A 13,184-nucleotide genomic window follows, 5' to 3' on the forward strand; every position below is an offset into this window, starting at 1 on the left:
AATCCTTACACTTATAATATCTACTCTAAAATGAATCACTAAAAAATTCATCCACAAGTTTCCCCCAAAAAAGTAAGTCGAACTTTTCCTATCGGAATTCTGATTTCCAGTCACAAGAATTCCTGCAAAGGCTTTAACGAATCCGAATCGCTTCTTAAAACCTGGAAGAAACTTTCGTTTCAGGACAGTGTGTCCTGTTGCAATCCTTCCTCCACCCATGAAGTCAGATGCTTCCCAATCGGGGGCTCCAGGGAGTCCAGTTTTTCCGACAGATTAAATTACAGGCGAAGGCTTTCCACTGGGAAATCAGAAACCGATTGTCGACCAATAACTCGTTACGGTCGATTGCGTAACCGTCGATTTCTTGGAAGCGACAAAACCGAGTCGATCGGATTCCGACGGGCGCAGGTAGCCTCATAGCAAGGATCCTCCAAGCGGGGGCTTTCCTCGGTTCAGGATTTCCCTTTGTTCTTCGAACGAACCTTCGACTGTACAGGCAGCAGTCCGTTGACGTGGAAATTAAAGTTCAGAACGTCGAGAAATATCAAAACCGCTACGAAAGTTGACGTCTTGAAATCTTGGTCTTAGTTTGAAAATTTAAGTCTGTTGAAAAATCGAAGTCAAGTAATTGTATTAGTGATGCTGGTGACAAGAATGTCAAAAAATTGGGGATCAAATAGTTATATTCTTATGACTGTATCCTTTTGTGAAATATAGAGTTGGGAAATTTTCAACAGTTTTCAAAATGCAGTACGTTAGTATATTGGTAGTGTATAGTTGGTTGTAATAGTGAAACAATTGTTTTCTTTTATTTATGTTGGGTTTAGGAAAGTTATTACATTCAGTGTTTTATCTTTTTGCGCGAGTGTCATTTTCGAATTGGTCCGTCGGCTTGGGTCTCCGTTTCGAGCAATGAAAACATACTTTTTGATGGTGCGTGGGCTCTGTTGGAATTCTAAACAGTAAATATTTTTATTCACACGCTTTTGAAAGCGATTGGTATCTAATATTTACTCAGAAAAGGAGATTAGTTCCGTTATGCTAGTTTTAGTGTGGCGTTAATGTGATAATGCTGTAAATTATTCTTCAATAAAATTTATTGAACTTTACAACACTGAACACATTTTCTGGTTCCGCTAGGGTTATGTATTTATTTTTGTATCTATTTATTTAAATGAAAATTGAATACTTCGCATGATATAGGTGTACACATGGGAGTAGGATACTAACGCCAAGTGAGAATTTGACACGACTTTTAACATAATTAACAAGACAAGGTTTCCATAACATTTTTTTGGCATCCTTTTGCCATTTAATAAATTAAAAATTTTATATTTTCTGACGGATACTACTTTAGAAACGTGCGAATGGTCTAGTTCATTTGCTCCAAGTTTTTAATTATTATTGCTTTAAGCGCTAAATTTAATGAACTTCATACGTGTTAGTTTCATTCAAATTTTCTCTTTTGGCTCTTCTTTCAGTCGTTAAATCAGTTTCTACGTGCTTACACATGACTCTTCTTTTGAATTGGCTTTTTGATATTGGTGATATTCTAAAACAAATTTCGTCTCAAGATTCGAAACATTTGAAATTTAATCAAGTTTTATTGATTCAACAGTTATTTGTATATTTACTAAAATGTTCTTCCTATTCTGCTGAATAAAATATTTCGTAAATATCTTTCTTCTAATCCTTAATCTGCAAATGAAACTTCGTATAAGTGCTTATTTTGGCAACATCTGGAACTATTTACTTCGTATAAGAATCCCTCATCAAATAAAATTCAGTTAAAATTATTGCAACAAAAGTATGAAGTCTTATTTCAAATTGGTCTTAGAAACAATTTAAGTCTATGAATCTTTGCGAAATAGGGTGACAGGTTTGGATACATTTCAAGTAACTGATTACACAGTTTATAGTTATTTCACTTACAAGTTAAAAAAGCAATCATCTTGCTATCTGAAATAACCATTGAAATATTTAAGTACTTCATACTTAATTAAAAAAAAAACAGTCAGGTGCTTTACACTGTAACTATATTTTACGCATCGGAATACAGAAATATCTGGTTTTCCATTTGAGATTGCTGCTACCTACCAAAACAAAATATTTGATAAATATATTTTACATCATTCCCATATTTTCAAAGAACATAATTAAAAATATCCCAAATATTATTTATTTCTTTATACTTAAAAGGTACAAGACTCTATACGATACAAAATCATAGTTGTACGTGTCACCCGAGTTATTATTTCAAATAGGTAATTTTTGTTTCAAGCAAAAGTTTCGTAGATCCCTCAGCAAAAGTATAAGGCGATACTCGCAAGGAATAGGGTGGTTTTCGCAGGGAAAAGCCGCGGGCGCTCCGTGGAAGGGAGGGAATATCGGCTGGCAGTGTGGCGCAGCCTATAATTGGTGATTTGCAAGTATAATAAACGCGCCCGCCGGTTTCTGTTTTCATTTATTAGCCGCGAAATGCCTTCGCTTATTAGTGCAACGATGCATTCAAAGCAATTCGTCCGTTCCTTCGCGGTAAACAGTGCGGCGCCACCGTCTCGTGATTCATTTTTCGATTCTGCTTCTTTTCGTTGCCGCTCGGCCATTCTTGCGGCAACTCGATTCTCGGTACCTCCATATTCTCGACTGCGTCCTCTCTTACACTTCTACAAGGAGAAGTATGTATATGTGAGCGATGGGATTGAATAAAGTGAAAACTGATAGCAAAAGAAGCGTAGGAAATAGCAAAGAGCGCAGATTCTGGAGTAACGTGTGTTTGAATAATTATGAAAATCTGCATATCTGTTTGCTGTTTTTGGATTCTCAAGGAGATGTTTCCTCTAACTTTTCTTCGAGAAAAGTAACGTCACGAGTATTTAGTTGCATCTAATATAATCGAAATGAAGTGAAAAGTGATAATAAGAGAAGCGTATTTTAATGTAGATGCTTTGTTAATTACATGCAGCTTATATTTCCTCCATAAGTATAAAGGAGTATAGCACATTTCTTTAAGAAAAATAATGGACACAACTCGTCGATAGGTATGAGTAAATTGAAAATTAATATCTAATGTAAGACCATATTTAACTTTGTCTCGTCAATTCTGGTCTGACGACGCCTCGAATTTAGGCGCTTAAATCCTCCCTTAGTAATTTTAAAATGATAATTATTAAATCACTCCTTATTCAAGGGGTTGATAGTAAACAGCAATTTTAAAAATTATTACTCGTTAAATGAAACGTAGATTGTTTGAACCTTCATACTTGCACGTGTTTTGTAGACACTCCAATTTTCTTTAGCGACCGAGGCTTCCTACATTTCCTTCTCAAACCAATCCAAAGCGCGTTTCTTAGCTTTCTCTTGGTCGTTATTTTGTTGAAAGGTGACATTCTAGGATTTCTTGTGGCTAAATATGACTCGTGATCCGTGTCGAAACTCCAAGAACGTGAAAACCTCGTGTAGAACTCGAAAGTCCCATTCAGGCGTCAATTGTTCGTTTCATCGTTTCCTGTTATGATGAATCAAATTGTTGATTATTTGCATCTCTAATGCGATTCATAGCGTGAGAAAATTCTCGGTACATATGTAATCTTTAAGAATGCTTGGCTGTAGCGTTATCCCTCGATCTTTTTCGCTGGAAATCGATTGGTAATCCCGACTGGGGGGATTATTTTAGACATACTTTATGAGATCAAGAAAACTTCTACGAATTGTCCACTGGAATAGCGATATTTCTTCAGTTCTTCTCAACTCCAGTTTTTCTATAGAATCCTTCTAAATGCCCTCCACCTTTAATTTAATTGAAAATTGATAGATTTCCTCGAGGAAATGTCTTCGAAGATTTCAATTGTTGAACGTAAAAGTTAGAAGTTGAAAGTGTGTACTGAAGACAAAAAGAAATTGAAAAGTTTGACACTCCTCGCTTCCGCCTTCGTAGTTACAGGTAACATCCCTTCGTCCTTCGTGGCTTGTCTTGAAGGCCCCAGGGTATCGTGTTTCTCCGATGGAGACTCGATTGTCCTCGATCCGACGGGCAGAGGTCGAAGGAATCGTGAGCATCGCTGAAAATGCTCGGAGTCTCCTTCAACGCGCGTGCCACTCTCCCATTTTCTCGACCCATTGTTCGGAAAAAGCCTTTCTCCACTGGATTTTCTATGCCGACGGTGATTTTTCGCTTGTTCCATGAGATTTCTAGCGTGCAACACTTGCCACGAAGAAATAGAAATGACTTCAACTCGAAGACAATTATTCGTTTGTGACAATTAAAGTGAGTGTTTGATGATCTTTGAAGGCATTTGACGAAAGAGATTCAATTTTATAATGACCGAAACAATCGTTCTCATTTGGTGAAGATTTGATTTCGCAACGATTATTGCAGTGTTTGATGACGTTCAGCTGTTGTGATAGTGAAATAAGTTTTGAGAATTTTTGTGAGAATCAATGTAAAAATGTATCTTCGTTAATGCACCTACTTGATAGGAATTTGTAAGTCACATTAAAAGAACTACATATTTATTTAGAAAAATTCTGTGTATGGTACTCCGTTTAAGTTTGAAAGTATTTCTTAAAAAATAATTTAGAGTTATTATTCAAGTTTAATGTCTAGGTTTCTTTGTCTTGTGTACCTGGTACTAGATCACAGGCACTTACTTTGTTCTTACTTGAATTAGAATTATAATTACATCTGTCTTTAAGTTTGATACCCAGAAAATGTCCCCATATACAAACAACTCAAAATTATCTATCTTTATGGATCTATTTATCTGAAAACGCAGTCACCAGTTCGGAGACATTCTCTGCAGAAAGTCTCCATCGGGATTCTTAAACTAGAATTCAACGTCAGTTACTCTAGTATTAAGTATAGGTATGGCTACTAAGTGATAGGGGAATATTCAGGAATTTCAATAGTGTTATTTGTCAATGAAAAATGTAATAAGTTACATTCCCCATTCGTTTCGATCAATGGGCATATTAAGTAGCTGTATGTTACAAGGTGTGTATCGATAAAATATTTCAAGTCACAAGTAAAATGTATTTTATATTAGGTATTATATAAACTTTAATAACGGTGTAAATAGTAGACGCAAGTGTAATATATTAAGAATTTTTTCCAAATAAAATTGCGTTACAATTTTAATAACAGTGCAAATAAGAGACGCGAGTGTAATATTTTAACAAATTTTTACAATTACGTTTCAATCACTATTTTATTACAAAACAGGCAAAGTGTTTCAACAGCACGTATTCATTCTATATGTTTTGTCAATATTTCTAGAGTAGAACTGAGAGTAGGCAGACACACGTTTATGTATATCGATATATTTATTAATATCCACCATAACTCACATATATTAAGGCAAGTTACCTACATCAAATCTGTTCAAAGAAAATTCTGTTCTCTGATAGGTTTTCGTTCCCTATCTCTAAACTTCTATCTATAAAATAAACAGCAAAAATCGAATGTGCGAATATTGTTGCATAAAACTGCCACCCCATGGACTTTGATCAAGTTGATTCGAAACTGTTGGTCAGCGATTCTTAATCTTGTATGTCATGAATCAAGTTAGGACGGTGATTTTCGTCGCACGTGCGTCGCGACGCCTCTTTTGGACGGAACAAGATCAATAGATCCTGATAAGATTAGCGTTCGCGATACGTGATCGAGCAACACCCGTCGATGGAGGCATTTTTCAGCTCAGTGACGTACTTCCCCGTCTGTCGATAAATTCGCGAATGAAAAACCAGAGAAAGTGTCGAAATCGAGAGACGATCGAGAGGACGATCGAGGGATTCCGATCAACTTTAGGGAGAGCAATCTTATCTTCGGGGATTAGCGTTGACAAACTTGGTGTAACGATTTATTAAAATATTTGTTGTTGCACGAAATCGGCTGATAAGGATCACGTTCGAAGCGATAATATGACCTTCGAACTCTATACTTTGTAGCTCTGAGCTTCAAATTTTAGAATTTTTATGGCAGTTTCTTGAAATATAGGATTGAATTCTACAGATGTTTGATTTCACTGTAGGCATTACTGTGTAGTGTGGAATATTAGATTTTAAGTTAAAACTCCATTTTTCTTGATATTTAAGATTAATTTTTAGTTGCGCGTTCTAATTACTTGATTATTTTCTTGGATGTCTACTATTAATTTATCGACATTCAGTTTTGGTACCGAATTCGAATCTTTGCGAATTTTGAGCAAAGTTTTAAGTGTTTAAATTTTCATGGATGGCTTTGAAGCTTGTGTACGATCCAAGAATATAAAGTTTGCGTGTTAGATTCATATTCCTACGAGTCTTGATATCGAATTTTAAACCTAAGTTACTGAATTTGAAGCTGTGAGTTCATTTCTTACAATTCTTTCACTTGAATCGCTAATTCGAGTTGAGAGTTTGAATCTTCTGCGAATTTTCAATACGGTTTCCTAAACAAATCGACTTCCTACTACTTTCCTCTAAGTAGTTTCTGTCCCTTCATAAAGCTCTTAATAATTTTTTTCACATAAATCATAGAAATTTACACCTATGACACGAAATGTGATTTTCCTAGTTCACGACAACATAATTTTGTGTCAACATAGTCTGAAACCTTCACGGTCACCCGATAGTTTTCACTTATCGTGTTCAGGGTTTGCTTATCTCGATTGTCAACTCGTCCAGGCCCACCTCACGATTTAGAGGAGTGATCGATCGTAAAATATCGGTGGCGGTAATCTCAAGTGTCTTCTTCATGATCCATGATCTGCGTCATTCACATTTCCATGACACTTTCTTGATAGGGAATAATGGAAAACAACTGACCATCGAAAGACGAAGCAATACATTTTTAGAAAAATACCTAGTTTTTCCATTCCTCATTGTTTATTCTCTAATAGGTAATTTTTTATTTCTCTTTAGATTTAGTTTAAGATGAGATTTCTTTCGAAATAAGTCGATAAGAGAATCGTGGAAGTTGCGGTTGTTTCCGGGCCAACCAATCGAATTCGCATGATCTAGCTCTAATTTTCGAAGCAGGCCAAGAATATAGTCGGGAAAGCTAATCGCGAGCTGTCAGATACGATTTGATCCATAATTCTTCTTTCGATCTACATTATCTATGATATTAATTCGGACATTTGTACGATAACGCGATAAGGTACATTGGAAGGTTGTTGTTTCGATAAAAATCTTGGAAGTAGAAATAGAAATTGAGTTTTACGTGGAACCGTATCAAAGAATTGTGAAATTGTAATTAAGACTGCTATAATTTGTTGGTCAGTGCGAGTAGAAGGAATATTACAAGGTCAGTAGAATCGACAATGGGAAAAATTAATCGAATATTCGTGGCCAATTCCGGAACGTTAATCTTATCGGAGAGGGCTTTTTATGCGTATCTTATCGAATCTTGTTTTCGAGTATTTTATTTGCTGTGGACACATAATTTTGGAAGTGCTGTGTCCACTTCTGATAGACACCTTCAACGCGGTCTTCCAGACAACCTGTTCCTGTTCAAAGTGCCTTGTAGGAATGCTTTAAACTTAAAATGTCAAAAATTCGAATTTTCAAAACTGTACTTTCATTTGATGACACACTTGAATATCCCCTAGAAATGAGTTTAATAGATTCAATTCTACCTATACAAAATAATTCAAAAGCGTTTTTAATGGTAATTACAAAAGAAGGATACCGATTGAAATATTTCTTACAAAAGGCACTAAAGTGTACTTCAATTTTCGTTTTTCTGTGATTCTGTCTTTAGAAATATCTAGTAGGCTTTTAATTGCAATTTGATCTTTTTCTGTGCTTTACTATTGTAAGTTCGATTTGTTAGGAACTTTTTTCTATCTTATAAAACTTCCTATCTTATTTCTGGTTCTGGTTGAAAGAAAACTTTGCTTAGAAATCTGTAAATTAGCAATTCCATTTCACCTGCTCACAATTGTTCTACTCTGTTCTACTTCGCGCAAAATTCTTCTACTGACTTACAGATTTGTTCATGTGTAGTCGGAATATTATTTAATTCTGAAAATAACTGTACCGTATTTTTTCGATTATTTGTCTCACTTCAAATTATTACATTTTATTCTTGCTATTTTCTTAATTTTAATACAATAACCAGTGTTATCTTCAAAATTCAGATATGTGAATTTAACTTTGACCTTCACGAAGAAATTCGTAAGTTACTCTGAGCGTATAAGCTGCAAGAAAAAAATTCCATGAGAGTGTATAATTATTATTATTTATATAATTATTTTCAAAGTGGATACTATTATTCAAAATGTCAATTCTATTTAATAAACTTGTCTCATATCATATCTTCACTAAATGTATATCTACTCCTAGACCTTACGACCCGTATTCAACCTAACATCACTTACAACGCTTGCTCTAAAACACAATTATTCAACAGCTCTCTATCTTTCAAACCGCTCAGGAGAGAACCTCAACAACACCATTCAACACCTTTAAATTGGCAATGCCTCTAAAGTGCCCCTAGCGCTGCTCTACCAAACCAATCCGTACATTAGTGTTTCATTAGCAAATTAATGCCTCCAGTGTCGAATCTCAAGCCCTCTTTGGCTCTCAATACCTCGAAAATCCCCTCTCCTCGAGTCAAGACTCTCGGACACCTGAATCAGTTCGAAGAGTTGCTATGCTCACTTGGCCGTTCGCGTAATGACGAAGCGAGGCTCGAGCCGCAGTCTACGTACAATCGTTCCCTGATAACGACTCGATCTCAAGGGTTCAGGCCATGGTTCGGGATCGGAGGGGCGATCGTTCCGTCCTTTTCCGTGTGCTCGGGCCTGTATCAGGATTGGGCGATCGAGGGAGAAGGGGCCCCCATTTTCGGTTGCGTCATCGATGACCTTGATCATCGGGTGTACGGCCGATTGATAAATCGTTCGGAGGCACTCGATCGTCGAGTGGCTGGGCATCATCAGTGTCGCCACGCTTGAAGCGCAGATCGGGAGCCAATTAACCGAGATCTAGCGAGTTGATCGGTTATCGTGATCGGGCGACGGGTAAGTCTGGCGATCCAGCGATCCTCGATCTCGGGTTTCCGTGTGTACGCGAGCGCGCACGTGAGCGCCTGCGCCACCGCCCCTTTATCGGGGACCGAGCGAGTCCGGAAGGAAGGAATAAGGCCTGGAATCGGGGCCGAGCGAAACAGGGGAACGGGAGTCGATACTCGGCCCGATCGATCCTCTGATCCGCCCTGTCCCGCGATCTCTGCCTCATCTCCGAACACCGAGAACTTCCGTCCAGCCCAGTGAGCAAGTGTGCTTCGGGGTGAAGAGCCAACTGCTCCTGAAATTTCTACGCTCGGTTTCTTCGGGGAACTCGACTCGCGTTTGCCACCTGCGTCTGTGCACAGAGATAAACCGACCATTTGCAACCGGATTCCGCGGTTTCCCGCTGGATCGGCTCGCGTTTCCATCGGTGTTGACTTACCGCTCGTGTTTGGCTGATCGGAAGTTACGCAATTCGCGAATGACAATCTCTCGATGGAGGCTAATTAGGGGGGAGGCTCGCGATTCGGAGGACTCGAGATGGGACGCGGTGGCGAAACGTGGTAGATCCGACGATTGTTGGGAGTTCGTGCAGTGAACATTTTGTGAATGTAGACCGACGCCTGAAAGTTAGGGATCGTTCTGTGGAAGGAAGAAAGTGAGAAGTTTTTTGGGGGAGTTCTTTGGGGATTTAATTCTACTACGTTTTTCTGTAAACATTATGGCAAGCAATGTTTATTAGTTGCTCGTTATTATGAATGCAGTTAATGCGATTGTAGTATGTTTTTCTGAAAATTAATAGACTTGTTGAAGGAATAGAAATCTGGACTGGGTCAGAAAAGATTTGTGAAATGTAGTAGGGTTAATTACCTGACAATGAGAATGATTGTAGAGTAGAATCTTGATCAACTGTATCTCAGTTATATCTGTTTTCTCTGTTATTCAGGGAGTTCGATTATTCGGAGTATTAGCGATAAGAGTACAATAGATCTAAGATTGGAATTTGGACAATGATGTAATGGTAGTTGAACGAAATTTAGGAAATTAAGTATTGAAGGGACACTTTTGTTTCGAATTTCTTAAGTTGATTCATCGTATCTTACAGTACTCATTTTTTTCTTTTTTTAAAAATAATTGTTAATTTTGAGTTGAAAGGAACTGTGCTCAAAAAGAATATGTGGTTTCAAATATTTCGTATAAGGCTAAAATGACACGAGTGTTGATATAATAATTTTTAAATTTATGTAATTTCTTATTATATTTTCAATACTACGTAACAAATATTTTGCACTGACCAAAGTGAAATATTAAGTGGAATTTATGGAGTTAAGGTTAATAATCTGAAAAAGGATAAGTAGTACAGCTAAGTTAATAAAGTGAAATAACTTCAAAATTTGGAAAAATGCTATTCAATCTAAATCATTAAGTTTTATAAAAATCATTAAAAATTTCTAAAATGTTTCAACAATCTCTAATGTTTCAGTTTGTAAACCTAAATAACCTTCAAATTCAGCATAGATTCTTAATACTTAACTCGTTGCTAGGCACTTGGTATGTTGGGGTTGCAGTATCTATACTAATTTAACTTTTAAAGTTCAGTATGAAAAATATTTACTCATAACTTTTAAATATTAACATTTTGTGTTTCATACTATATTCACTAAAAGAAGCTTGATACCCAGTGATTAACTTTAACTAAAAGGTTGTTGTTAGTTATTTATTATGTTCATTTTATGCTTCTCTTCTTTACATGGTAGCTTTTGCTATAATTTTTCGTTATTTTGATGCATAATTATATAAAAAACGTGTAACGTGTCATAAATGAGTGACGTAATTGAAAGTATTAATGAAGTGAAAAGTTGGTAATTTATCCATATTTTAATTAAGTATATTGTTATTCTTAATGAAATCTCAGCAATTCCACTATATTACATTATAACATTAATACCATAGTAACTGACAATTGAAAACATAGTTTATTAGCAATTTTCGCAAGATCTCATTTCATAAACTCCCAAATAATGGGCTTACTGCAATTTCATTATGAAAAATTATTTGCAATAGTGTGCAGAAACTTCACAATTTTTCAGTCGACAACATTCGATGAGATATTTTTCGTATCAAACATAAATATTGGATTAGTATAGATATTCTGACCCAATCACATATCGGACAGACCAAGGCACTCTGGTAACATTTTTGATACCGAAGAATTTCTCACAAGATCATTCTCCTTTGGGACAGTTTTACCCTCTCTACTTCAAGCTTGAACCCACCCTTCTAACCGAAAGTGTTTTTCGTTTCTTTTCAGAAGGCGGGGTCACAGGAAGCTTTTCCCTCGTGATCGTCGACGAATCGGCCGGGATCACCTATGATCTCCACAAGCGTGTTCAGGAGGACCACGCTTCCGGCAGAGAGGCGTATTTGGCAGCGTTCCTAATCCCCTTCCATCCTCTCCTCGGTTCCTTCGGGTCCCTAGTTCTCTCTGGTTCAGCGGCGTTAAGCAACCGCCTCGAAAGGATCTACGTCGGATCGCGGACGGAGGAAGGGTGCTTGAAAGAGTACGATCCTCGGCAAGATGGATATGAGCAGCGAGTCGAGCGCGGCTAGGTGGTACGAGCCCCCTAGGTCCTCGCTGGAGCCGCCCTCTGGGGGTGCCGGGGTCGCCGGAGTAGTCGGCAACCCGACCGACTATAGAGGCTACTACCCCCATGCTGGACCCACTGCACACCACCCCGCTGCACACTACGCTCACAGTAAGTTCACTCTTTCTTCTCGCTTTTATCTTCCTCGGTTTCTTAGGAAGGAGTCACAGCCGATTGATCTACTCGTAATTGTCGTGATACGAGAACCTGGACACTTCGACTTCGTGAACTTTCTATTACTCGAATCCCTATTATTCTGTAGAGCAGTTTTTCTCTATGTGAATGTCAGCATACTTGACTTTAAGGTGTTTTCATTTTGCCTAGAAGCACGTTAGATATTTGTAATTTTTTTTAAGGTTAATCAACGTGTGAAATATTCTTTTCGTTTCCTGTCAGTCTATTTTGTTAGAATTATTGTATACCCATGAAGCGAATTTTTTCAATTAGTTTTTTATTAAGGGTTACGACTATTCGGTGTTATGACAATAATAGTATGATAGACATTGAGTCAAGTCTGGATTGTAGTTAGATATGATTTAATAATAAATACGAAATTCGTGATTTGCCTGACTTTAGTGGTATCTTAAAGTAACGCTTTTGGTAACTGCTAAAAGAGGACACAATTCTTTTATTGAATTTTTCCTGAGACTGTTATATAGAATATTACTTACAATGGAATTTCTATTTCATTCTTAGATTTCGAAAACCATTCTTAAGCAATTATTCAGTTTTTGAAGAAAATTTTCCTATAGTAGCAACCATGCAGAAACACTGCAATACCTACTTTTTATAACTATATATTTTGATTTCTGAAAATTTGGTGATCCGATTCTTCATTAATTTTGCAGCAGGGCTCGCCATATTTTGCAGTCTTGGCAAATTAATGCGCGATAGTAACGAACCTAAGCCACGATTATAAGGGGTGACCACCCTCACGCGATATTAAAGTCCGTCCACCCCCGCGATCGTAAAAAACCTGACAAGCAAGCATGATAACTGCACGCGTCGACTTTTTTCGCGTGTGTCTTTCTCTCCGGTGGCTCGGTTCAACGATCGACTAATGGCGTCTCGGTCTACCTCGTTAATTACCACGCGGGTATTTAATTATGTCGTCGTTCGGAGTGCCCTCTAGGGCACTGAAAAATTCTCGCGAATTTTGCAAAAACTTGACAGCGCGGAAAGGACACGGTCAATGAACTTTCTTCCTCAGCATTTTTCCTTTAACTTATTTCCATGTTTCTGTTTATTCATTTTCTGGCTAGTAATACAGTACCTAGTTTAGAAACTCTTTAAAGGAAGCAAATAGTAGGTATTATTATCTTTCAAAATAAGTATTTATTAGGCTGTGGATGTTTGTGTACTAATCGGTGGATTTAAATATGTAAAAATATGCAAAATGTGCATGATATACAAAAACTAACAAATTATCGAAAATAAATGGTATAATATGTCGAGGCTGATACAAATTTCTATTTACATAGATCCCATTTCTAGATTTGTGTTTATAACATTCGTAGTATAGAATTACTTACTCTCTTTAGTGAAT

General features: G+C 37.1%; 1 protein-coding gene across 1 annotated transcript in view; it reads left to right on the forward strand.

The window, feature by feature from the left end:
* Positions 1-11,437: 11,437 nt before the first annotated feature.
* Positions 11,438-13,184, forward strand: part of LOC143180419 (uncharacterized) — an 87,432-nt gene continuing 85,685 nt past the window's right edge. Inside the window, exon 1 of the mRNA XM_076380136.1 lies at positions 11,438-11,749. Within this exon, the coding sequence (XP_076236251.1) occupies positions 11,572-11,749 (178 nt within the window). The 5' untranslated portion in view covers positions 11,438-11,571. The remainder of the gene's footprint in view (positions 11,750-13,184) is intronic.

The sequence above is a fragment of the Calliopsis andreniformis genome, chromosome 6 (genome assembly GCF_051401765.1).
Source record: "Calliopsis andreniformis isolate RMS-2024a chromosome 6, iyCalAndr_principal, whole genome shotgun sequence".
Lineage (NCBI taxonomy): Eukaryota > Metazoa > Arthropoda > Insecta > Hymenoptera > Andrenidae > Calliopsis > Calliopsis andreniformis.